Source organism: Pseudonaja textilis, chromosome 6, assembly GCF_049901715.1.
Source record: "Pseudonaja textilis isolate UNSWEBS1 chromosome 6, rPseTex1.2, whole genome shotgun sequence".
Lineage (NCBI taxonomy): Eukaryota > Metazoa > Chordata > Lepidosauria > Squamata > Elapidae > Pseudonaja > Pseudonaja textilis.
Window position 1 is genome coordinate 33,040,607 of NC_141995.1, and position 24,172 is coordinate 33,064,778.

At 38.6% G+C, this 24,172-nt stretch overlaps 1 protein-coding gene across 1 annotated transcript; it reads left to right on the forward strand.

Moving 5' to 3' along the window:
- Positions 1–12,552: 12,552 nt before the first annotated feature.
- Positions 12,553–12,973, forward strand: SMIM43 (small integral membrane protein 43). The gene has a single exon (XM_087936190.1). It carries the CDS (start codon positions 12,673–12,675, stop codon positions 12,856–12,858), a length of 186 nt encoding a protein of 61 aa, XP_087792316.1. The 5' UTR covers positions 12,553–12,672; the 3' UTR covers positions 12,859–12,973.
- Positions 12,974–24,172: the final 11,199 nt, after the last annotated feature.

Below are 24,172 nucleotides of genomic sequence, written 5' to 3' on the forward strand. Positions count from 1 at the left end.
GCATCCAAGCGCGAAAGTTTTTTTTTAGGATTGTTAAGAAAGGTATGGAGCATCTAAGCCCTGTTTACAGTCACTTTCTGAAAGTTCGAAGGGGTTTGGGAAATCTGTGTACAGCTGCATTTTGATCATCTGATCATTATGCTGCCCTGTAGTATTCCTTTGTTAAGAGAAATTCGTTTTTCAGCCAATCATTGTCTACAGATGAAATTTAATGTGCCTAAGAAGCATAGGTGTGCAATGGTCCTGCTGTGGGATTTCAGGGAAAATGGATTGACAGATGTGGAAGAGCTTGGCTCCAACTGCCTCTTCTGCCTAGCCTTGACTTGGATCCTTCTAATGAAGACAGCCATTTGTTATACGGCTAGAGGTTTAGAAGAGTGGTCGCCAACCGGTGGGCGGGAGACCACTGGTAGTCCGCAAGAAATGTTGGTGGTCCTCAGAAAAATGTCCCCGCCAAAGCAATTAATCCAGGCTGCGTGGGAACACAAGGCAGCAGCACCCACATGGCCCGTCCATCCGCTGCCCCCACCCTTCAGCCGAGCATATACCTTACCTTGAGTAGAGCCACGCGAGGTGGAACTGGAAGGTAAGACCAATGGGGGAGGGAAATCTGCCCCGGGTTGGCTTGCTGATGTTGGTGAGAAAATTGGTCCCATATTCCAGAGATGCAGTAGTCACAAGACTGGCCCTTTGGTCATCCCGGAGCAGCCCTTCCAGTCCATGACAGGCCAATGCACCCAGGTGGAGGAGCAACTGCTGCAGGATGATCAAACGGCCAGTCCTGTGACTACTGCAGTTCTGGAATATGGGACTGACTTTCCCACCAATGTCAGCAAGCCACTATCAGTCAAAATTCGTATCAGTGGTCCACGGGATTTAAAATTATGATTTTGGTGGTCCTTGAGGTCCAAAAGGTTGGCGACCCCTGGTTTAGAATAGGTTTAGAATCGCTTTTTCTAACATCCCATTGGAATTCTGTAGAGATTCTCAGTCATCCAGGTCATGATTGTCCCAAAGATGCTTTTTTAGGAGGTAACTGGACTTTCTAGTTTTTTCTTTGAAGAAAAATGAAAAACCTTCCATTCCCCACTATCCTGTCAGAGCTGAAGAAGCTTCTTGGATGAGAAGTGAAACGTCTTCAGAGAAAAAAACAAGAAAGTCTAGTTGCCTCCTGAAAAAGCATCTTTGGGAATTCCATTGGAAGCTGGTCTCCTGTAATTTCAACCCGTTATTCTGCCTCATGAGAAATAGGTTCTGGTCTTATTTATTAAATTTCTATGCTGTCCATCTGACAGATACAGTGATCTGGGCTGCTTACAATATTACATTACGTTAGTATTATTATTGATTACACTCAATAATATACTATTTTGTGTTATATCTTTTTAGATATTTAAAAAGTGCCTGTGTTGCTCTTAGTGGTATTTCTCTGAGTTGAACCCCCCCCCCCCAAAAAAAAATCAGGCAAGAAGGAAAAACACCCCAAGAAATAGAAAAGACTTTCTAGCAGAAATTCAAACTGCACCCCCTCACTGACTAGGAAAACTGCCTAGTGGTTTTTGCAACAAGTTAAGTATTTTATGTCTCATTCACAAAAGTGGAGAGCATATTGGATACAAAGCTTCTGGAGCAGCTCCATTCAGAGAAAGGAGACTATATAGCCCAGTGATGGCTAACCTTTTGGTCGTTGTGTGCCAAAAGCGTGCGTGTATGTGCGCACATGTGCCTTCACCCATAATGCAATGCAAGCATGACCCCCATCCCCATCCCCCTGTGCATGCCTCTGTTAAGGCGACATTCCTGCCACTTGTTTCCCGGCTGGAAAAATGAGCCCAGGATTCAACATCCAACATCTCAAAACAGCATGCTAGACTACTTCAGATGCTTTTCCTAGCCCTCTGATGATCTTCCATGCTAGCCTTTAAACCTGTTCCACTCTCTTTAAATCCTAAAAGTGCTATTAAAATGAATATTCTTCCAAAATTCCTATATATATTTCAGACAATCCCAATCAAAAAAAATTTTTTTTTGAAGAACTTAATAAAATAACTGTAAAATTTATCTGGCAAGGGAAAAAAACCTAGAATAAATTTAAAGGCAATGCAGGATATGAAGAGCAGGGGAGGGCTGGCACTTCCAAATTGGGAGTTGTATTATAGTGCAGCCTCTTTAATATGGTTGAAGGAATGGGTGAATTTAACCAATAAGAGAATATTATTCTTAGAAGGCCATGACTTGCAAAGGGGGTGGCATGCTTTTTTATGGGATGTAGGGAAAATTAGCCAGAAATATTTTCACAGACACCTAATCAGAGACTCATTTTTAACTAATTGGAAGAAAATATGGAAAAAAAACACTATTTAAAAATACCAATTTGGATTTCAACAATGGAGGTGATGATTCACCCAAATAATCTGGATATCACTAAAATGATTAAATATAAGGATCTATTGCATACACAAGGAAATTTGAAATCGTGGCAAGAACTTCAAGAGCGGGGACTAAAAATTGATCAGTGGGCATATCTTCAAATTCAAAGTAGATATAAACAGGAAAGAATTTGGAATTAACAATAAACTCCAGCAATTAGATAAAATTTTATTAGGATCAGGCAAAAAATAATATAACAAAATTTTATAATTATTTATTAGAAGTAGATTTAGAAGAAGAAATTGTAAAAGGGAACATGATAGCCTGGAGTAGGAATATAGGACGTAGCATCACCATAACAGAATGGGAAAAGGTCTGGGGTAGAAATAATAAAATTACAAAATCGGTAGCATACAAAGAAGACACCTATAAAATGTTTTATAGATGGCACCTTCCTCCTTCAAGATTAGCGAAGATGTGGACACTTCCGGTTGTCGGCTTTGCTGACAGCAGGGATTCGCCTTCTCTGTGATTCCTGCTGTGCTAGCCGCCTTGGTGCCTCCGATCCTGACGGATTTGGAGGCTAAGGCTGCCTTGTTGGGGCAGCTGAAGATAGGGGGGATCCGGACGGGGATGAGGGGCATCGCAAACCCCCCCACCCAGCCGGCAATAACCCCCTTTTCTCAAGACGGTTCCAGCGGTGGTCTTTTTATGGCCACCATAAAGCCGGCAATTGGATAAAGAATGCGCAGGAGGGAGAAGGAGTTTTCTTTTTTTTTAAAAAAAGAAAGTTTTTTCTTGGTCGAACTGGGACCTTAAGGATATATTTAACACCTGGGAAAGTAATGACTTGGAAGCTATTGTTCCCGATTGATGTTTTCAGCTGCGAAGAAAAGTGACGAAAAGGGGAAGTTACTCTCCCTCCCCTATGGAATTAACAAATGGACAAGGGAAACCAGCCTTTTGGTAGAAGGTAAAACCTAAACTCCTAAGTGGGAAGGGAGAGGCTTGGGAAAACAAATTTTTACTCTAAGACTTTGCTGGAGGAGATGCCTTGAAGATAAAGAGAATTTTCTTTCCCCAATTTGACTTCACCCCTAGAAGAGAAACTGTAAAAAGAAGAAGCTTCTACTCTGCCTGGACTGTTTGATGACTGTGGGACTTTGGGACTTTTGGGAACTGTTTTAAGCCTTGAAATAACTGATTGGTTTAAGAAGAGGATACAGAAAGAGAAGAAGAAACTTTAAAATGGCTCTATCTCTTGATGAACTAAAAAAACAATATCTAAAAATAAAGAAAGAAGGCAAAGATGTTATGGGAGAAGCTCTTTGTTTCCTAGATATGGCGCTTGTCATGTGTCAGCAAATTAAACAACAGCTGGAAGAAGCTGAGGAAGAAGAAGCCATTTTTAATGAACTAAACGGTGTGACTAAGAAACAAAGGAGAAAGAGAGGAGCGAAAAGGAAGGACTTAAGAAATAAAAAAATGTTTATGAAAGAGAAAAAGAAGATGCAAAAACAACAGAATGCTAGAAAGCAAAAGAAAAGAGGAATGCAACAGAAAGGGGAAATCAAGAAGGCAGAGGTTTGGAGAGGAGGGGGTAAAAAGTTTAGGCGGGCTAAGAAGGAAAGGGAAAAGGGGGAAAAACGTTACAAAGGTATAAGACAAGATGGAGATAAGGAAATTTTTTTCAGGGATAATGGGTAATATATGGGGTTTTTTTTAAAAAAAGGGGGGGATTCTGCAAAGTACACATGAGTATTGTAACAGTGGTATTTGTATTATAAGTAGATAACCAGAACTTTTTAAGATCTAATAAAAGGCTAAAATATCAAGGTATAACTTTAAAAGGTTTAATAATGAATGATAATAAGTTTCAATAAAATACTAAAGGGAATGTTTAAAATATTAGTTTGAATATAGAGTTTAATGGATTAATGTGTTGATTGTTATGGATTTATTATTGTAGTATTGGTTTTTGAAATAGTAGAATGTACTAAGCAGAATCTGATTGGGATTTAGGTGTTATTTTAAATTTTAACTTAGGGGAATGATAGAAAGGCATCATACTCCGATTAGTGATTCCAGGGGAAACTATTCTTTCTTAAATTGGAAATGAGACAGATGTAAATGGAGAAATGGACAAAAGATATAAAAATATTTTTTTAAAAAAGCAAGATTAAATATATAAAACAGAATTAAGATGAGGCAAAAGTGGAGAGGAGTTATATAATAGATATAGAATGGTAAATAAGATGGGTAATGGTATATAAGAAAAGCGTGAATACAACTGAGTCCATACAAAAAGAGGTAATCTGGGGCCAAGTTACTTTCTAGAAGAAAGCTTTATGTTTTTTATGTCTGTGTTTTATGTGTGTGTGTGTTTAATTAAGAATTAAATAATAAAATCTCAGAAGAAGACTAGATGAGAATAATTATAAACAAGCCAGAGGGAAATATAAAGTTGATGACTGGATAGCAGATAAATCAGAAAGGAAATATGATTGAATAATGATTAAAGAGAAACAATGTGGAATTTGGTAAAGGGAATTTACGCTGTTTATATGGAAATGGGATAAATTATAAGTATGTGATATAAAGCAATATGTTACCTGCCTTGTAAGGATCTACAATGGAAAGAGGTTTTATGTTTTTAATGTTTAATGATGTTTTGTCTTGTTTGTTTGTTTGTAAAATCAATAAAACTTGTTAAAAAAAAAAAGATTAGCGAAGATGTACCCCAATATGAGTCCGAATTGCTGGAAATGCAAAAAAAAAAGAGGGAACTTTTTTCCATATGTGGTGGTCCTGTACAGAAGCTCAAAAATATTGGCAGAACATTAGAAATTGGCTGGAAGAAATGACAAGAGAACAGATCGAATTCAAACCAGAGTCCTTTCTGTTAGGGATCTTTGATAAACAAATATATAAAAAAAGTGAAATATATAATAATACACATTTTGACAGTGGCCAGATTGGCTTTTGCACAATGTTGGAAGCAGCCTCATGTTCCATCAGAGGAGGTGATCATTCAAAAAATTTCAAGTTGTGCAGAAATGAACAAATTAACTTTGGCATTAAAAAATAAAGATACTTCAATATACTACAACAGCTGGAACTGCTGGTACAAATGGATAGACCAAAGATAGACTTCACACTAAAAGGCAAAAGAGGATAGGATAAATCTATAGTAGTGATACACAGATATATGTAAGGATTAGGTGTGTGTATATGGCATAAAATAAGGATAAAAAAGAGGTCTTACAAACTGTTGAAGATCAGAATGTTTTTAATTGTTTTCTATTTTTTCTTTCTATTTTCTTCTCCCTTTCTTCTTTTTCTCTCTTTCATTTATGCATGTGTTGTTGGTTTGTTTTAATTGTAAAATCAATAAAAAAAATTGTCAGATTTTTGATAAGATTTTTGTCAAAATCTTATCTAAATCAGTCAGTTTATCATAGAAACCTTCTGTTTTAGAATCTTTATCATACCTTGAATGTATTTGTGCATATGAAAACCAATTCATCTTTATATCTTGTTCCTCTAATTTTTGCATAGATTTAAGTTCACCCTTTTCATTCAATATTTCACCATATCTAACTGTTCGTTCCTTTTTATATATTATAGGATAAGAAAATGCTTCAATAGTCGATAGACAGACTGGAATTTTCAAATAACATTGCCTTTTAGTCTTCTCCCATAACCACAGAGACTCCCGTATATAATGTCTTCTAAAATATCCCTGTGTTTTAGTTCCTTTATACCATAGAAAAGCATGCCACCCCAACAACAGATCATGACCTTCTAATGTCAACAATCTAGTATTTCTAAATGTTATCCATTCCTTAACCCACATCAAATTTGTAGCTTGGTAATACAACTCCCAATTAGGCAAACCAAATCCTCCTCTTATTCTGGCATCTTGCAAAAGCTTTAACTTTATTCTCGCTTTCTTACCTTGCCATATATATTTCAACACAATTTTATTTAAATCTTCAAAATAATCTTTTCCAAGCCTAACTGGAATTGTTTGGAACAAATATAAAATTCTGGATAGTATATTCATCTTGACTGTTGATATTCTCCTTATTACTAACAGTTGTAAATTTTCCCATTTTGCCAAATCTAGCACTATCTGCTGCTTAAGTTTGATATAATTATTCTCTTTTAGTGTACTGCATCTTGCTGTCAAATGTATCCCCAAGTACTTGATCTGATTCGTGACCTGAATTTTCAGTACATCCGCCAGTTCTTCATTTTGTCTTGATAGCATATTCTTTGTCAAGATCTTTGTTTTATCTTTATTTATTTTCAAACCAGCCATCTTTCCATATACCTCTATCTTTTCTATCAATTTTGATGCTTGTTTCTAGTGGGTCTTCTAAAATGAAAACCAGATCATCTGAGAATGCTTGCAACTTGAATTCTTCTTTTTTAATTTTCATCCCTTTTATATCCTTTTCTTCTCTAATATTTCTGTTTAACACTTCCAAGGTTAACACAAACAACAAAGGTGATAGTGGGCACCCTTGTTTGTTCCTTTTCTTATATCAGTATAGTCTGTCAGTTCTCCCTCTATCATTACCTTTGCCGTTTGGTTATGATATATATCTTCTATTGCTTGAATAATTTTTTTTACCAAAGCCCATCTGTTCCAGCTGTAATAACATGAATCACCAATTCACATTATCAAATGCCTTCTGTGCATCTAAAAATATCAAAGCCATTTGCTTTTCAGGGTGTGCCTCGCAGAGGGATGTTAAACTCATATTGTCACAATGTGATGTATCGCAACTTTTTCCCCCTTTGCTAAGCCGGGCATGGGCATGGCCAGCACATGACACATCTGGCTTGCGGGACATGAGTTTGACAACCCTGGCCTATTGTGTTAGAAACCAGTTGTTGTTGTTTTTTAAAAAAAATGAATCCGAAAACTTACAAACAGAAAAGAGTCTTGCCTCAAGTTTACAATTTTTAAATATAAAATACAATTTTTAAAATAAAAGTAAACAGTTTCATAAATAGAGGGAAGTAAAAAGCGGAGAACCTAAAGTGTTAGGGGAAAAAGCAATGGGATGGAGAGTTGATTGAGGTATATGAAATCATGCATGATATGGAGAAAATAGGTTATTCTACCTTTTTCAAAATGCCCACTGAAGGAATCCATTCAGTGAAGTTGATAAGAAATTTAGAAACTAGATTAAAAAGTACCTTGTTATGGAATTCCCTTGTAGAACATGTGGTGATAAATGACTTAACAGCCAAGGGGCATGAGAGGTGGAACTGAAGGATAAATGAAGGAAGGTAGAGTAATTGCTATGGAAAACAAAATGCAGGATTGAAAATGGCATTTATTCTTATCTTTTTAATTTAATTTACACTACTGGCTTTTCAGGGCAATACGAGGAATAATAACTTGTTGACTTAATAGGCAAATATTTTGCTGCCTTCTGCAGAAGCGATGGACCTGTCATTTTCAAAACAACAATCTGGACTGACAATTGAAGCTGCTATGTCTTCTCCTAGAGACTTTGGTAAACTGTTTAGCTAATTTAGGAGGTGCAGGACTGAGGGAGATGTACAGTTCTGTCATCCAATCCAGAAGATGACCACCCGGGCTCAAGGTCACAGATGCTATAATATTTGCTTCCTGAGGCACTTGCCTTGCTCTCCAATAACAAGCCTGGCTGTGTTGAAAGCCTGGGACTAATTTAGTTCTCATTTATCCAAATAGTTGGCTTCTGTTCCATCAGATACAGCACTAGGAAAGTCTCCACAATAAATGATTTCAGCATCAGCAAGCACTTTTGCTTGATTGCCTAGAAAGAATAGCGTGCAGAATGTAATTTTTTTCAAGTTAACATAAAAGAATTTCATTTTGGTTTTGGTGTAATCAAGAGGCCACACTTCATGCTGTTGAAAGACAGTTTTTAGCAAGCAAAGTAAATTTCTTTGATTTGTCTCAAGATTGAGAGTGACACATAACATTCTAAATAATAGGCTCCGCAATCAAATGGCATGCCAATATTCAACTGAAAAAACCTGCAGTGATTATTTAAATTTTAACACTATTGTACAGTTGATAGTGCAATCTTAGAAATGAACTGTTTAGATTTACTGCTCTGCCAGTATGAGTCAAAATAATTTGCAGCCTGAAGCAGAAGGACATCTTTTTCCATAACCACTCTTATCCCATAAACAGAAGCAAACATTGGCAAATTTTTGGCCTTAGACATGAAGATGCAGATCAGTGCAATGAGTACAGAATCGTAAGTTATTTAACAAAATATGAACATATGAACATGAAGATGACAACAAAATCAAACTTATTATGTTCAGTACCTACCTTTTTTTTAAAAAAGAGACTTTAATCTGCTTTTATTAGGGCAGTTTTTATGTGCAAGTTCCATGCAAACAAATTAGATTGTCATTACCTGATAGCAAAATTCCAGCCAGACGGGGCATCTATCCAATCCAGCAATCAATCCCTTGATGATCATATGTCTAAAATTTAATGGACAACAGAACCCAAAAGAAAGGCAGCTTGTGAGCTGGATGACAATATGAAGTTTGATAGTCTCACCTTTGAGTACCTCAAGGTAGCCCACACACTACTCCAATGAAGTACACTACAATCTAAGTTGTGGTAATGTAGCAGACAACTAATAAAACGTTGTAATATTCTTATATTTGAAATTTGCAATGACCTCACATTTTTTCCTAGCAAAGGAAAAGAACACAGCCAAAGAAACTACTGTGACCATTATAACTTTAGCAATGGGAAAATGGGACAATCCCTGAACATAGAGGAGAGATTGATAGCAGCTTTACAAAGGCTCAGTTGCTTGCAAACCATTTCGTATCAGGGCAAAGGTTGCAGTTCTACTGCATCCTCTTGAAAATAAATTTATTCCTACAGACAGCCAAAGGAATGGCCTTCTTTATCTGTTTTGTCATTGGAAAACCGGCATTTTTTAATGGTTTCTTGTGCAAAATAAAATTGTAGGATTACTAAATAAAATCCATAGGACTGTTTGTTATTGGTGGCAATGTGCAAGATTTCACTGTTTAAATGTGAATGCAATCTCATAACTTTTATATGAATAGATTAAAATTTGGAATGCAGTCACTTTTTCATGTATAAAATGTAAATAGGCAAATGCTTTCATTTATGCAGTATGCTGAATTGTGTTTAGATAGAACAAGGATAATATCTGCTTATGAGTCACTGAGTTGGAATGTGAACTTCACAATTGATAGCAGGATCAATGTAAAATAAATGAGATCGGGATTAAGATTCCACTTCGAATTTACTAACATACTGTATGTTATGTCAAAAAGTCTCATTAAGAGGTTATAAGCATCAAGTTATCCCAGCTGAATATGGGAATTTTGAACACAAATACAACATAGCCAGACTCTAAAAATCTGGCTATGTTGTTCTATCCTTCCTATAATCAGTTTCCTAGTCTTGTAATGAAATTGTAGTATCTTAAAGAGAAACAAATTTATTATGGCTCCAGATTCTGTCCAACACTTGAAAGATGTGTCATAACAAATGCAATTGTTTTTAAATTGCCGAAAAAAACCCAAATCTCTTTTATGTTTTTCCTAGTAGAGATGGTGGTGAGTAGGTTTTCTTGACCAGTCAATTAAAAGCTTGGATTATCCTGGAGGCTTAGGAAAAGATGAAACTGAAAAGCACAAACATTACTAAGTATCATGGTTATCTAATCTCTTTCCTAATCTACCTCCATTACTAAATAAACATTGTGGAAAGTTTTAAGGATTAAAATTTTCCATAAGCACTTTTCCATGGATCTTTCCACTAAGTCTTGAACAAAAATGGCAGTTTAAAGCACTATGGATTAATCACTAAACTGAATATCCTGTGTAACCATGGAACCCGTTGTTTAACAGAAATGTTGCATATGTTTTCCTCACTTCCTTTGCATATATTCCTGTTGACAATCTTTTGTTTGGAAGCTCTTTGAATTAGTACCTGTACTCTCATTCTCGGAAAAAGTGCATTGTAAACAGACACCATTATGTTCATAATTCCACAAACTCCTGCCAGGTGGCCTCATTGTCCATGCACTGATTGGAATAATCTTGCCATTACATAATAGCAGCACCTTGTGGAATAGAAGCAGGCAGCTATTTTGACTTTCTCCAATCTCTGAAAGATAATTTATATGCAGAAAGTGAACTATAAGTTAACAGAAGTCTGAACGGGAAGAAATGGGTCTTTTGAAATCTGGTGGTTTTTCCAGTAGTATCAAAGAACCTCAGATCTTGGAAGCCAAGTGACAATCAAAAGTGCAGCAAATGATAAAGGATGGAATACTAAACATGCCTGGGCTGTTATTTTTCACAGCATACTTTATTTTGTACGTTTATAAAGATGGCATAATCAGGTGCAGTTGATATGTACCCAAATATACCCCCCCTCTTTTATTATTGGCATTGTATCTTGCATCCTTTCCTAAGATAAAATAGTGCTTATAATTAAGTAAATGGGTTTAGATCCAGGGGAGCAGATCCAATTCAATGAAAGCAATACATAGAATTTCATCTTTAGAAGGAGTATTAGTGTAAGATAAATGGATCACAAACTCTGAATTTCATAAAGTGGTTAAGGTGGTGGACAAGAAAACAGGAAAGGGACTAGTCCTCCCTCATCATGAACACCAGCTGAGAAATTTTGGGCTGCTCACTGATCTTTGGCCAAACCACTTACAGGGTTATTGTTGGGGAAAAATAAGAGGCGAGCACCAGAAGGCTACCTTGAGTTGTGCAAAGGAAGACAGGATATAGATCTAATAATAACCAATGAATAAATATCTACCTTTTCAGAGACATTATCTTCTATCCTTCATAGCATGTGGAAGGGATAAGAAAATCTAAAGACTTCCTCTTTGTTGCTTTGCTCATCTATGGCTGTGAAGTCCACGTACACCGTTCAACAGATTTCTCTATTAGTGGGCGCAAGCCAAAAGAATAAAAGGTAGCTGGAACAAAAAGTTTATAGTGGATTTTAATTATTAGATTTTTACTCCACCTTTATTACTTTGTAGATAACTCAAGGCGAACATACATAATGCTACAGGTCGTCCTCGACTTACCATAGTTCATTTAATGACCATTCAATGTTACAATGGCACTGAAAACTCATGACTGTTTTTCAGTTTTTTTCCAGCATCCCCATGTGATCAAAATTCAGACGCTTGGCAACTGGTTCAGATTTACGACCGTTGCCGTGTTCCAAGATCATGCCATCCCCTGATCATGCCATCCCCTTTTGCAATCTTCTGACGGGGAAGCCAGATTCACTTAATAACTGGGTTACTAACTAATCAATTGCAGCAATTCACTTAGCAACTGTGGCAAGCAAGGTCATAAAAGGGGGGGGACGGACTCACTCAACTAATGTCTCATTTAGCAACAGAAATTTTGGCTTCAATTGTGGTCGTAAGTCGAGGGCTACCCTCCCTACAAAACAGAGCAACAGGCGACAGGGCTGCTCTGGACTGGAGTCTGCTAGAAATGCAAATTTTTTTCTAGCGCGGACAGCAAAGACAGCAGCTGCTCGAGACAGTCTCGCCTTACTCTTGACCGGCTCTCCCTCTGCGGCTCGCTTAAGAGGCTCCCGATTTGATGCCCTCCAGAGGTCTCGAGCGCCCACTGGGACGGAAGCTGGGGGTCCGTTAGCTCCGCAGACCATGGCGGGACTCGGCCCGTTGCCCCTTCAACCCCGCCCTCTTCTTCTCACTTGCTCGCTTTTGCCCGAGTAACAGAGGTTGGTCAAAAGCAGCGGCCGCGCTTGCTGGAGTGTTTTTGGCGGGACGCTGCTATTTTAGCGTGGATTTTTTTTCCCACCTCCCCCCGCCCACGGGTGCTTTTTGCAATCAACCTATGGAGAACCGATCCTGAAGGCGCGGGACATTTATCTGGGCATCCCGCCCTGTGCTCGGGAAACCCGTTCAAGTGCGGCGTGTGCGCGTGTGTTTCTGGGTGTACCTCTAGCCTAGCGGGATCTGTGAGGGCAAACAGTTCGCACGAGCTTCCAGCCCTTTTCGGCGATGAACTGATTCGTTGTGCTTGTTTGTTGCCAACCGGAGTGGGTGAGAACCTTCCCGCGTCTCCTTCGTTTGGCTCCCAGCCAGGGCGAAGAAAGGAGTGTGTGTGCGTGTGTGAGTGAAACCTCGGAGAAGACATGTCGGGGGCGGCTGGGAACCCTGATTTCGCCCCCTCCCTGGAGCAGGAGGGGGGCAGTTGGTGAGGGATGGCCTCCGCGGCGCCATGGAGTGGGAATTCAACTTGCTCCTCTATTTCGCGCTTTTCTTCCTCCTGCTCTTCCTGCTTGTCCTGCTCCTCTTCGGGGTCATTAAACAGCTGAAGAATTCCGTGGCCAGCACCGGCGCCCTCCAACCCGGCCGTCCCTCCTTGCGAGAGCCCTGGGCTTTGTGCCGCGAGCAAACCCTGTGAGGCGAGGCGCCCCCGCCTGGAGTAAAAAGGGACAAGTACGCCGCGACTGCCAAGGAGCAGCGAGAGGTGCGTCTCGGTGGGTTGGAGTTGGGACGTGTGATCCAGGAGCGTCAGAACGGGTCTTTGGGCTGGGAAACAAGTCATTTCAAAGCCAGCTTCAGCTACAACATCCTCAGCTTGCACTCTTCAATTCAGTTGGAGAGATCCTTGCTCAAAAGACCCAGAACGGCCTTCCTGAATATTCTGGCTCCTACTCTCAGACTTTGCTTTGAGGAAGCTGCCCTAAGTAATCACAAAGTAAGTTCCACTTAGGTTTAGGTTCCACTCTGACAAATGTGATAAGGTTTAGAGTTCCTTAATTATTGGAATTCTTACATTTGAAGAGGCTTGATACATCATAAATACAAACAATTCTAGTTACAATAAAATGAAACTTTATATCAACTCCAGAGCCATTCTTTAATTTCTTCATTTAAGTTGGCTTTGATAATTTTTTTGGGGGGAGGGGGTGTTTAAATTTTGTATATATTGCAGAACATGCTTACACGGCAACCTACCTATCTTGCAATGGTGGCTTATACAACAAAATGTGAAAACAATTAAAATGTTTTTGAGTAAATACAAAGTACTAATCAGATCAGATAATTTACAGGGTCATCAAACTTGGCAAGTTTAAGACATGTGGACTTCAACTCCCAGAATTCATGAACTAACATGACCGGAGGAGGAATTCTAGGAGTTGAAGACCACAAGTCTTAAAGCTGTCAACTTTGAAGACCTCCGATTTACACAATACTGATGGTTTAGCTTTGACTTAGATCACGGGTGTTAAACTCGCCACATCACATTGCCATCACATGACATTTAATGACATTTCCTCCCTTCGCGGAGCTGGGGTGCACATGACACATCTGGCCCATGGGCCACCAGTTTGATACCCCTGGCTTAGATCTTTGTATAAGCAAGGTATGAATCCTATCATGATATGAACTTTCTTAACTGAATAATAAAACTATCTTTCCTCTAAGACAGGAGATCAAATTAACTATTCAGTTTAACATGGTAAGCAATGGTCTTGTTTGTTCTTAACTATTCTCATAGTTATAAAATATGCTGCATGAATCCAAAGCGTTATATCCCCTGGAATTTAATCCTGACTAAACCCCAAAGATGTCAGTGGGACTGTTAGTATGAATGTCTTGTTCTAATTCTCATCCTATATCTTACTCCAGTCTGATGGACTCTTAGCATTCCACCCGGTTGTCAGTAGATCTCGTTATTCAAAGGAAATATATGAAATAGACACAAAATAAACACTTAATAAATGTTGTTGGACAATTTGGGGTTCAAATAATTTCACATAATCTGTAAGGTGGATCAAGTTTCGTAAGTTAAGGGAAGAAAACTGTACATGTCTACAGGCGTTCTTTGAATTGGCTTTGGCATTGATGTTTTAATGGTTCCAGGCTTTGCTTTTCAAGAAGACTATTAAAACTTGGCTTTAATTAGCCTTTTTGATTTCTTGAGTAGGATAGCATTGTTGTTCCTTTGTACTTATTGTTATTTTTAAAATATATGTGTATCTTTATTTAGACAGCTTAATTTATTGTCTATTAGCAGGATCATCACCATTCCAAAGGGAATACTTGTGACAATGAGCCATTTGGAATAGGTTGGAGGTTAACTGGCATTTGATAGAGAAATTATCCACATGGTTAACTAGTTTCATTTGTATACTGTAAATGGCTCCTAGTTTTTAATATGGAAGTTAATGGTTAGATTCTTTGTATGTGTATGATGTAGTATATGTGTAGGAAGGCAATAACTGCAGTAACTGTGTTCTGGGAGTTGTAATTTTCAGGCAGGGTGACACATCAGAGAAGCAACAGGTTTCCTAGGAAGGAAGGTTAATTGATCTACAGTATATGTATAAAAGCAAAAAGGCACTCATGCGTCATCACAAAATCTCCAGAACCGTAAAGCCTGCAAACTTGAAATTTAGCAAGTATGTTCCAATTGGCTTCTAGGTGCTCACTAAGAAATGATTTTTCAAAATGACCATCAGAGCCTTAGTGTTTCCTATATTATTAACACCGTCAGATGCTAAGGAGTCCTATTTCCCTCCCCACCTGAAAAGAAATCTCTTCCAAATGCAAAACACAAGCAGAGGAGACGAGTTTCAGTTTCAGTTTTATTTTCACAGCAGCTAACAGCTTTACCAGAAAACAGTTGAGCTAAGCACACCCAGGCTCCTTGCTGTCTCCTTGCTTACAGCAAATACTGTTTGAGTTTCCAAACAGCCCTCTGATGCTAAAGAGTTCCCTTCCCCATTGAAAAGAAATATCTTCCAAATGCAAAACACTAGGAGCCTCTGTGGGGGGGGTGTCTTTGCTCCCAGAAGGCTCCTCTGGGGCTCAGGAAGAAAAAAAACAGCATGGGAGGGGCACACAGTACCCCTCCACTCTCCGTTTTGGGACCTTCCTGGCCTCAGAATAGCCTCTGGGGGGGGGGCATTTTTGCTCCCAGAAGGCTCCTCAGAAGGCAAAAAATGGAGAGACCTGAGCCCCTCCCTCCATTTTTTGCCTGGGCCTCAGCAAGGGGAATCCCAGCACAGCTGATTGTATGAACAGCTGTTGGGAGGGGGGGGGGGAGAAAGAAATACCTTAAGAGGCGAGCATCAGGCGGGCGGGGTGAGCGAGCATCAGGGGAGCAGGGCAAGTGACCCCGCGGTGACTGAGCGGCGACCGGGCAACCAGGTCAAGGACATGGCCAGCCAGAACTTACTACCGGCTCGGCAAATCCTTGCTACCGGTTCGATCCGGTGCGAACCAGCTGAATACCACCACTGCAGGCTGTTAAAAAAGTATACATAATCTAATAATCCTTGCGTTAATTAGTCACAAATGAGATCAATGCCTTGGACTAATAAGTATTTGTCTGGTTTTCAATATTCAGATTCATTATTCCAGGCAAAAGGTTGCGGATCTCGGACTTTGGTTACATTGTGCCTGGTGCTGTGCTCTAAAGTGGCAGGATGAGAGTCGCGGGATGTGCTGCAGTGGCGGTAAAGTCCAGCTCCCTCCCCTTCAGCCCTATCCTGAACCCTTACACAGCCTTCTCACCCACCAGCAACCAATGGCAAAGCACTTTCTTTCTGCTATCCAGAAGTACCATGGATGCTTCCAAATGATGTCTTTTGGAGCCAGGGAGGTGAAGGAGGGAAATTTTATGCCAACATTCAAAGTTCAGGGGCAGGTCTACCACAGGATAGGGAGTATCATGGCAGGGCAGCAGCCTTCATTTCTTTGTTGGCGATGATGACAATGAGAGGGACATCCATTGTGGAATCTATATATATAAAAGTGAAATACCACTCACGCGTCATCATGAAATCTTCAGAACCATAAAGCCTACAAACTTGAAATTTGGCTTCTAAGTGCTTGCTAACAAAGGATTTTTCAAAATGACCATTACAGCATTAGTACTTCCTATATTATTATTAACATGCTCTGATGCTAAGGAGTTCTACTCCCCCTTCCCACCTGAAAAGAAATATTTTCCAACTGCATTCAGCTAAGCCATGCCGAGGCTCCTTGCTATCTCCTTGCTCACACAGCAAATACTGTTTCAGTTTCCAAACAGCCCTGAACACTCTCACACACTGACAGGACACTATCCAGGTGAATACTGATGGATGCTGGTAGGCAGAAACACAATTTCCTCCCCTCATTTTGCTCCCCCAAAACTTGCCCAATCACATAGTTTAATAGCGAAGCATAGGTACACTGCTACTAACAATATAAATCCTTTAAAAAAAAAAAAAAGATTAAAAGAGCAACTGTTGAATAATGCCTGCCAGTATGGAAGATGAAACTTCTGGTTTGATAAAGGGCCCAAAGGAACATCTTATGATTGTCTTGACAGAATATTCTTTGGGACAATTAGGATGGCAGCTGTTTTGCCTGCTACTGGAAATATTAAATATAGTTTTGCAACCACACAAACTTTTTTTTTCACAAAGTGAATGAACGGATCAATAATTTGGAGATGACTAGACAAACAAACAATGATAACAAAGAATCAGTGTTGGTTTATGGTAAATGAGATAATAGGTGCATTTCTAAGGTGCATTGCAAAAGAAAACCCCCAGCAAGTTTCACTTAGTCGTCTGTTTGGCTTTAATGTCCCCACAGTAGGGGTTGCTACTTATCATTAACAGCAACTAATGATTAGAAAAATATTGACCAAATGCAGGAAAATGATAAAAACAGTATAAATTACAAGGTATAATAGGTAGAATGATGACTTGCTTGATTAATTGATAACTAAAAGGAGCTCAAAACATGATATTTTTTTTTTAAAAAAAGCAAGAGATTAGTTAATGTTATTTACATTAAGTTAAGATGAAATGGAGTGAATTTAATTAATTATTAAAAACCAGTATCTTGACTTGCACTGCTAACATTACCTTGAAACTGGCTTACACAATAAAATTGAAATATTAATAGTCAAAACAAAAAAGACATTATGAATTCATCTATTAATATTCCCTCTGTATTTTCAAAGTGCTATATATCATGTAATCTTTTATTTATTTACTTACTTCTTTACTTTATTACTTATTCGATTAGACTTGTTTGCTGCCCATCTCACCTAGAAGTGATTGTGTATGGTTTACAAGCACTAAAAGCCAATAAAACATTGAAGCAATAAATACTCATAATAATCATAATAGTTTACAATTAAAAAGATGGGGAGGAAGGAGCAGGATAAACACAGTGGGTGGTGGGATCTGCATTAATCCATCAGCTGCTTCCAGAGTGATGCACTGATGGACTGTTGGTGTTCCAGGCTAACTGGCAAAGCCAGGTCTTGGAGCCTTTATGGAAGATCCAGAAGGTGGACCACAATCATTGTGGGGCATGAATCAGTGGTGGGCTGCTGGATGGTCAGTGAGATTTGGGCAAACCCCTAGCTGTGATCTCTGACTGGGCCTGCCCACCTGCCCTTGTGCTATGCTTTCCCTAAAGAAATAACTTTTCCCCCACCCAGACTGCTCAGGTGAGTTCTGCGCCGCCCTGCTATACTCACTGGAGCTGCCTGAGTCAATTAGCTGCCTGTTGGAAGCTGGATTTCAGCCCCAAAGTGGCTGAATGACCAGCAAACCCCTTGTCAACAAAAAGTGCAGCCCACTTCTGGGCATGATGTTCCAAAAGGCAGGAGGCATGGCATAGAATAGAATAGAAAATAGAATTAGAATAGAATAGAATAGAATAGAATAGAATAGAATAGAATAGAATAGAATAGAATAGAATTCTTTATTGGCCAAGTGTGATTCGACACACAGGAATTTGTCTTGGTGTAAATACTCTCAGTGTACATAAAAGAAAAGATACATTCATCAAGAGTCAAGAATCATAAGGTACAACACTTAATGATAGTCACAGGGTACAATAAGCAATAAATCATCCTAGGAAACAGTCAATATAAATTGTAACGATACCAGCGACAAAGTTACAGTCATACAGTTACAAGTGGGAGGGGATGAATGATAAGGAGTGATGACAAGATTAACAGTAATAGTTTATTAACAGTAATAGTAACAGAAGATTCTTCTCCTGAATCCACTAGCAGAAATTTCTTAGCAGCAACTTCTTGATATTTTAACTACCTTTTACCAAGGACTTCTGCTCCCATAATTCTCCAATATCAAAGTGAATGAAGGCAATATCAGTTGAGAGACATTCTGTAATGCCTAAACCTCCAGAAGTCTTCCAAGAGGTTATGATCACCAAATCATTAGGGAATAAGCGAAATAATCATTTCATTCAAATGTATTAATTCTCATCACATACGCAGTAAATGCCAACTAACTAAATTAAATTTTGTTTATATCATGGTTCCACCAATCTTTCCCCCACTTGCAATTTAAAGTGCAGTTCCTGGCATGTTCCCCATGCTCAGATGTAAACATAGTCTTGGCTCAAAAATCTTTGTGTATTTCTGCTGTAAGCTGGTCTTTGGGAAAATACAGTCTTGGGACTCCATGAATACCTCACTTGTATAATTAATTGGTTGCATCTTTGCCCTGGTGCTTTCAAATATGGGAATGGTACAAAAGAGGATTATTCTTTGTTTAAAGATTACTGAGGGAGCCCATAGTTTGCAATTAAACGCCGAGTTAGCTGCAAGATTGAAACGGAGGTTTCACCCTGGCACCAGCTCCTTAGCCTCACAACAGTTTGAAAGAGAGCTACCTGGACAACTTCAATAGAAAATTCAGATTTGACGATTTGAGTCCTAGACTAAGATTGGGGCTTATCCTCTTTTTATATCTCCCAGATTGACGGAATGCCTCTACCAATCTTAAAAGGCAAATAGTGAAATTGGGGTGTGGGGAATAGGGTGGATCCTTCCAAAGGAAACTATTAAAAGCCATTGTTCTCTCTTGGGGCCAGAATTTTTTGAGTTCAGGTGTTCCCCAAACTAACTTGCTATTCCCAAGTAGTGCACTGTAAGATCCAACTATTAATCTGGTTGCCTTTTGTATATGGGATGCAATTTAATCTGGCATCAGTATAATGGATTGTACCAGTCTTCTCCAAACCATCAAATAATTTTCTGAGGACAGAAAAACTTGGTTCAATTCTTTTAGCATCTTCTCTATTAATAGGTTAACCCAATTCAAAGCTGCCAAATGTTATCAACTCTGCCAGATGTTGTTATCAACTCTGAATACAATTTAGGTATTGGAGGAGAGAGATAATTTTTCACTCCTTCTCTTTATTTAGCAACTGGAGTATGCATGGTGCCTGTGCTGATGTAATTTGCTTACCATAATTTTATCTATCTGCTAATTTGCACAAGGTATAAGGTTAATGCTTTTGTTCAGGTGAAATTATTATTTTATTTTAGATGGATCTCGTATACTCCTTGGAATTAGAACTGAAAGCTGGGCCATTTTGTCCTTGAAATAAGCAAACAAAAATATAATGAGACTGCTTTTGGAGGCGGTGGGAACCCCAAAAGACAACCTGATTAAAAAGAAAGCTGTCTTTGGAGAATGGACAAGTCATGGAATAATCAGTAATGGTTGTGGAACAAGATGGATATGACTAAGTAATAAACAATATCAATTAAAATTTACATATAAATAAAAGTTTCCTCCTCCTCCTCCTCCTCCTCCTCCTCCTCCAAATCTGATCAGATTCTCCTCTGGGATATAACTGTAACAGTGTCTGAATGGCAGATACCGTTTAGAGTGATAAACAAGAATTTTGTTCATTCATGTCCTTCCTCTGCTTCTATAAATAAAGTTTGTACTCTCTTGTGATTTGTGTACTTACCTGTCTGCAACCTCTGAGCCTGAAATAAGAACAACTAGATTAAAAAGCACTGATCATTATCACTATTAATAAAGAGAACAGAATGTTTTATTTAGCCATTATTCCAAAGGACCCATTAAGCTTTTAAAAACACTTTTTTAAAAAACACAAGAGCTTTCAATACTTATTCAGTTTGAACTTCATAATTGCACTGTTACATAGCTGTTCTGTTAGTGGCAATAATAATGGTAATCTCTTTGAGAAAAAGACACTTTTTATCAAATTCAAGAATAGCCTTTTTTTCTGTATCCTGCAAAGTAATGGATTTGTGAGCTGTGCAGATGCAGATAGATAAACTCCACAACAAAGTACATTTATTGCTCCATAACAAAGTACATTTATTGGTTCATCAGGTATCCTCATAATTCACATTTGTGACGAAGTTCTTCTTTAATGACCAATCCTTTGTATATCTGCCTTGTAGTAAAAGATGGTTATCTCCTAACCCATCTCGTAGCGATAGAAAGCAGCTGCCATGAGTTAGAGGGTTCAGGCAAAAGTCAGGAAACTACTCCTACCCATTGAGGGACAATTTAGTGACCAATCAGGATTACCGATGTGGTCATGTGATATGGACTACATTTCCCAGGATACCTTAACTACATTTACCATGATGCATTCTCTTAAGGGGACAGCTCATAATTCCTAAGTAACTATCCAATTCCCATAGACTGGCTGGACAGCACACTTATTCTGCTGGGAAGTTATGGAAAGATATCCCATCCCATATTATGTTGGGAATGGGATATCTTTCCATAATATCCCATATTATGTTTGAGAGACTTACTCAAGACTGAATTTAAAAATTGCGAATGGGATGGGATCAGTGGTGGTATTCTACTGGTTCGGCTTGGTTCTGCCGAGCCAGTAGCAGCGATGAGCAACGGAGATCAAACTGGTTCTCTCCGCTGCTCTGCTGTTGGGCCCACCTGCCTGCCCAGGCTGCCATACTCCCCTTTATCCTCTGAATTTGAAGTGCAGTTACTTTGCGCGGCACAGAAGAGTGCTGTGCAGCAGCTGCTGAAGCGATCAGGATCATGCAAGCTTGCAGGAAGTGAGTTAGAACGCCTTTGCGCCAGCACAAATACCTCTGCGTGGGTGCAAAGTGCGCATTTGGCACGCCTGCGCATGTCAAGTGTGAGCACGTGTGGAAAGCGTGCCCACCAAGCCACGCCCACTGGTGGTAAAAATATTTGAATCCCACCACCGATGGGATATCTGTGAATGGAATATACATTTGATATATCAAATGTACCCTTTTTATTTAATAGCCTTTATGATAATCTATTAAGCTCAGTAAAAAAATTCCCACTGTGATAAATGGAAGTGGGGATATATCCTGTGTTTACTCCTTCTTGTAAGGCACATGATTGCAATGTTTTACATAATCCTGTGAAATGATATAGTCTTCAACTTATTTTATTTTACAGATTGTTATGTCTGACATTTGCTTTGGCAAATATCATGTATATGCTTCACTGTTTAAAAACAAAAAGGATCTAAAAGCATTAGAAAAATGCAACCAGTGGATAGAAAGTCTACTTTTAAAATAGCATTCCCTGATGAAAAAGTTTTTCAATACAGCCTTATGATTTACGAAAGAAATTAGAGGATTTTGGAAAAAAAATAACTTGATTACAAATAAGAAAGATAAACCACACCATTTAATACAGGAATTGTTCAAATTTTTCATATCATTGCAAATACAAAATGCTTCTGAAATGTGAATACAAAAAAATCAATGAAATATAATCTATAGCAGAAATAAGATAAAATATTGGAAAGTATAAATAAATTTTAGGTGTATAAATTCTACTTGTAGAATTAATTATTACACAGTAATAATTAAGTGTAGTAATTAAAAAAACAAATTCAGTGGTGCTAAATCTTCTTGACTAGACAAAGGTTTCTTGTCTATTCAAAAAAAAAAAAAGAAATAATACAAAGTATTTTAAATAAAAGATAGTTTGCATACACAGATATTGTTCTTTTCTTATTTTAGTAAAACATTTATATAATGTTAAGGGGAGATATAAGTAATTTAAGCATCCTTAATTTTTTTTTCCCAAAAACAAAATGTATACTAAGTAAAGATAGATTCTAATAAAATATTTTTATTACATAATAAAAAATGACCAACACCCCTTGAATCTATTCTTCACTGACTGCAAATCTCTTCTTGGTCAAAATAGTAATATCTGTGAATGGTAAAATAAGTAAAATGATGTCAGCACCCACCACTGAAGTATTACTGTTCCTCCACTTATTCTAGGCTCTTGCCATTGCCTTCCCAGATGTTTGGATGCATAGAATGCATTGAATCACTCACTGTTCTGCAAAATATTTTTGATAGCAAGATCTTTCCCCCCTGTGTGGTATGATCATCCTTGCTCTGCCAGCTCAGTGATGAAAGCAACAGGAGATAAAGCTGTTCTTTCATTTTTCCCCCTCTTCTCTAGGTGTATGGAAATTTTGTAGCAAGGGGGAGCAAACAAAAATAGAAGAAACAAAATAGCAGCATCCCTGTTGCCATTTGAAGATGTACAAGAAAGGGAAAAAGAAGGGAAGGAAAGGAAAGTTGTACAGTGCTCTGGGCAGAGGAGCATGCTTCATCCAGCCTGGGCAGAATCCAAAAGGTCACCCACTGGGAGGTAGAAGGACTGAATGAAGCATACCTTTCAAGTAGAGAGGATAGGTCATTGTCTTAACGGCCCACTGTTAAATCAACAACAAGAATATGGGGAAATGACAGCTGCCAGCCAGCAGAGAACTTAGCAGCCTGACAGCCCAGGATGAAATGGTTGCATGGGTCAGTGACCAGCCCTTGGGAAAAAAAAAAACTGGCAGCCACTGCATCCAAGTGAATTGCATCTGTCAGTTTGGAATCAGGCCATCCAGTGTAAAGGAATCAAATTAACATGGATAGAAAAACAAGAGTTTTGAATGAAAGTTGGAAAAGTTGAGTGAAAATTTGAAGTGGGGTGGGGGACTGGGAGGAACTGAACTGATCCTGCAGTCAGGAAAGAGATGGTGGGAATGCCCAGGAATACCAGGGTGTGTGCTTGTTTATCATAACAACCTCTCCCAAACTGATCCCCATTAAATACATTGGATTTCAATGCCCAGCCAGTAAGATCAGGTTGACTTTTGCCTCCAAAATCATGTAGTGCTTGTCCTCATATTACATTTGCTTTAAATAATGTGAAATGGTAAGAAAAAATAGACATACATATAAATATATACATACATAAGGGGAAAAAAGGGAAAGGGCTAAAGGATAGAAGGCATGTGAAACCATGACTATGTGCAAGCATCTGGAAAACCAGGGAAAAATGTGAAGTAACAAGAAGGTAACAATCTCCAAAAGGACAAGGGGAGCACTGATAGACACACTCACACCAGTTTAAGATGGATGGGATGGTCAAGAATCAGGCTAAGGGCTAATCAGGGTCTGCCCTGACCACCAGCCTGGCTCCTTTGTCAACACATCTTTATTTAGGCTGAATGTTTTAAAAGTTTTTTCCTAGTGTAGCTGGGAGCAGCACAGAACTCCAGTGGGAATTTCCCTTGGTTCTATCTTAAAAGAGCCTCGGTGGCGCAGTGGTTAGAGTGCAGTACTGCAAACTATGGCTGCAGCCAGCTGCCTACAGTTTGGCAGATCAAATCTCACCAGGGTAAAGTTTGACTCAGCCTTCCATCCTTCCAAGGTCGAGTGGTGGGGAGTAATATGCTGACTCTGTAAACCGCTTAGAGAGGTATAAGTCTAAGTGCTATTGCTATTAAGAGATTTAAAGAGTATTTAAGTTAATTCATCTTAGTTTCAGCAGCACATAGATTTCTGTTTTATCTTATTGGAAAGCTCACAAAGGAATTCCAAGGTTATATGATCTTTACAAACGTTAAGAGTAAGTCTTAGTTGTCTTAATTTT

Excerpts from the sequence above, each read along its gene's own strand:
- SMIM43 (XM_087936190.1), top strand. The coding sequence starts at position 12,673 with ATGGAGTGGGAATTCAACTTGCTCCTCTATTTCGCGCTTTTCTTCCTC.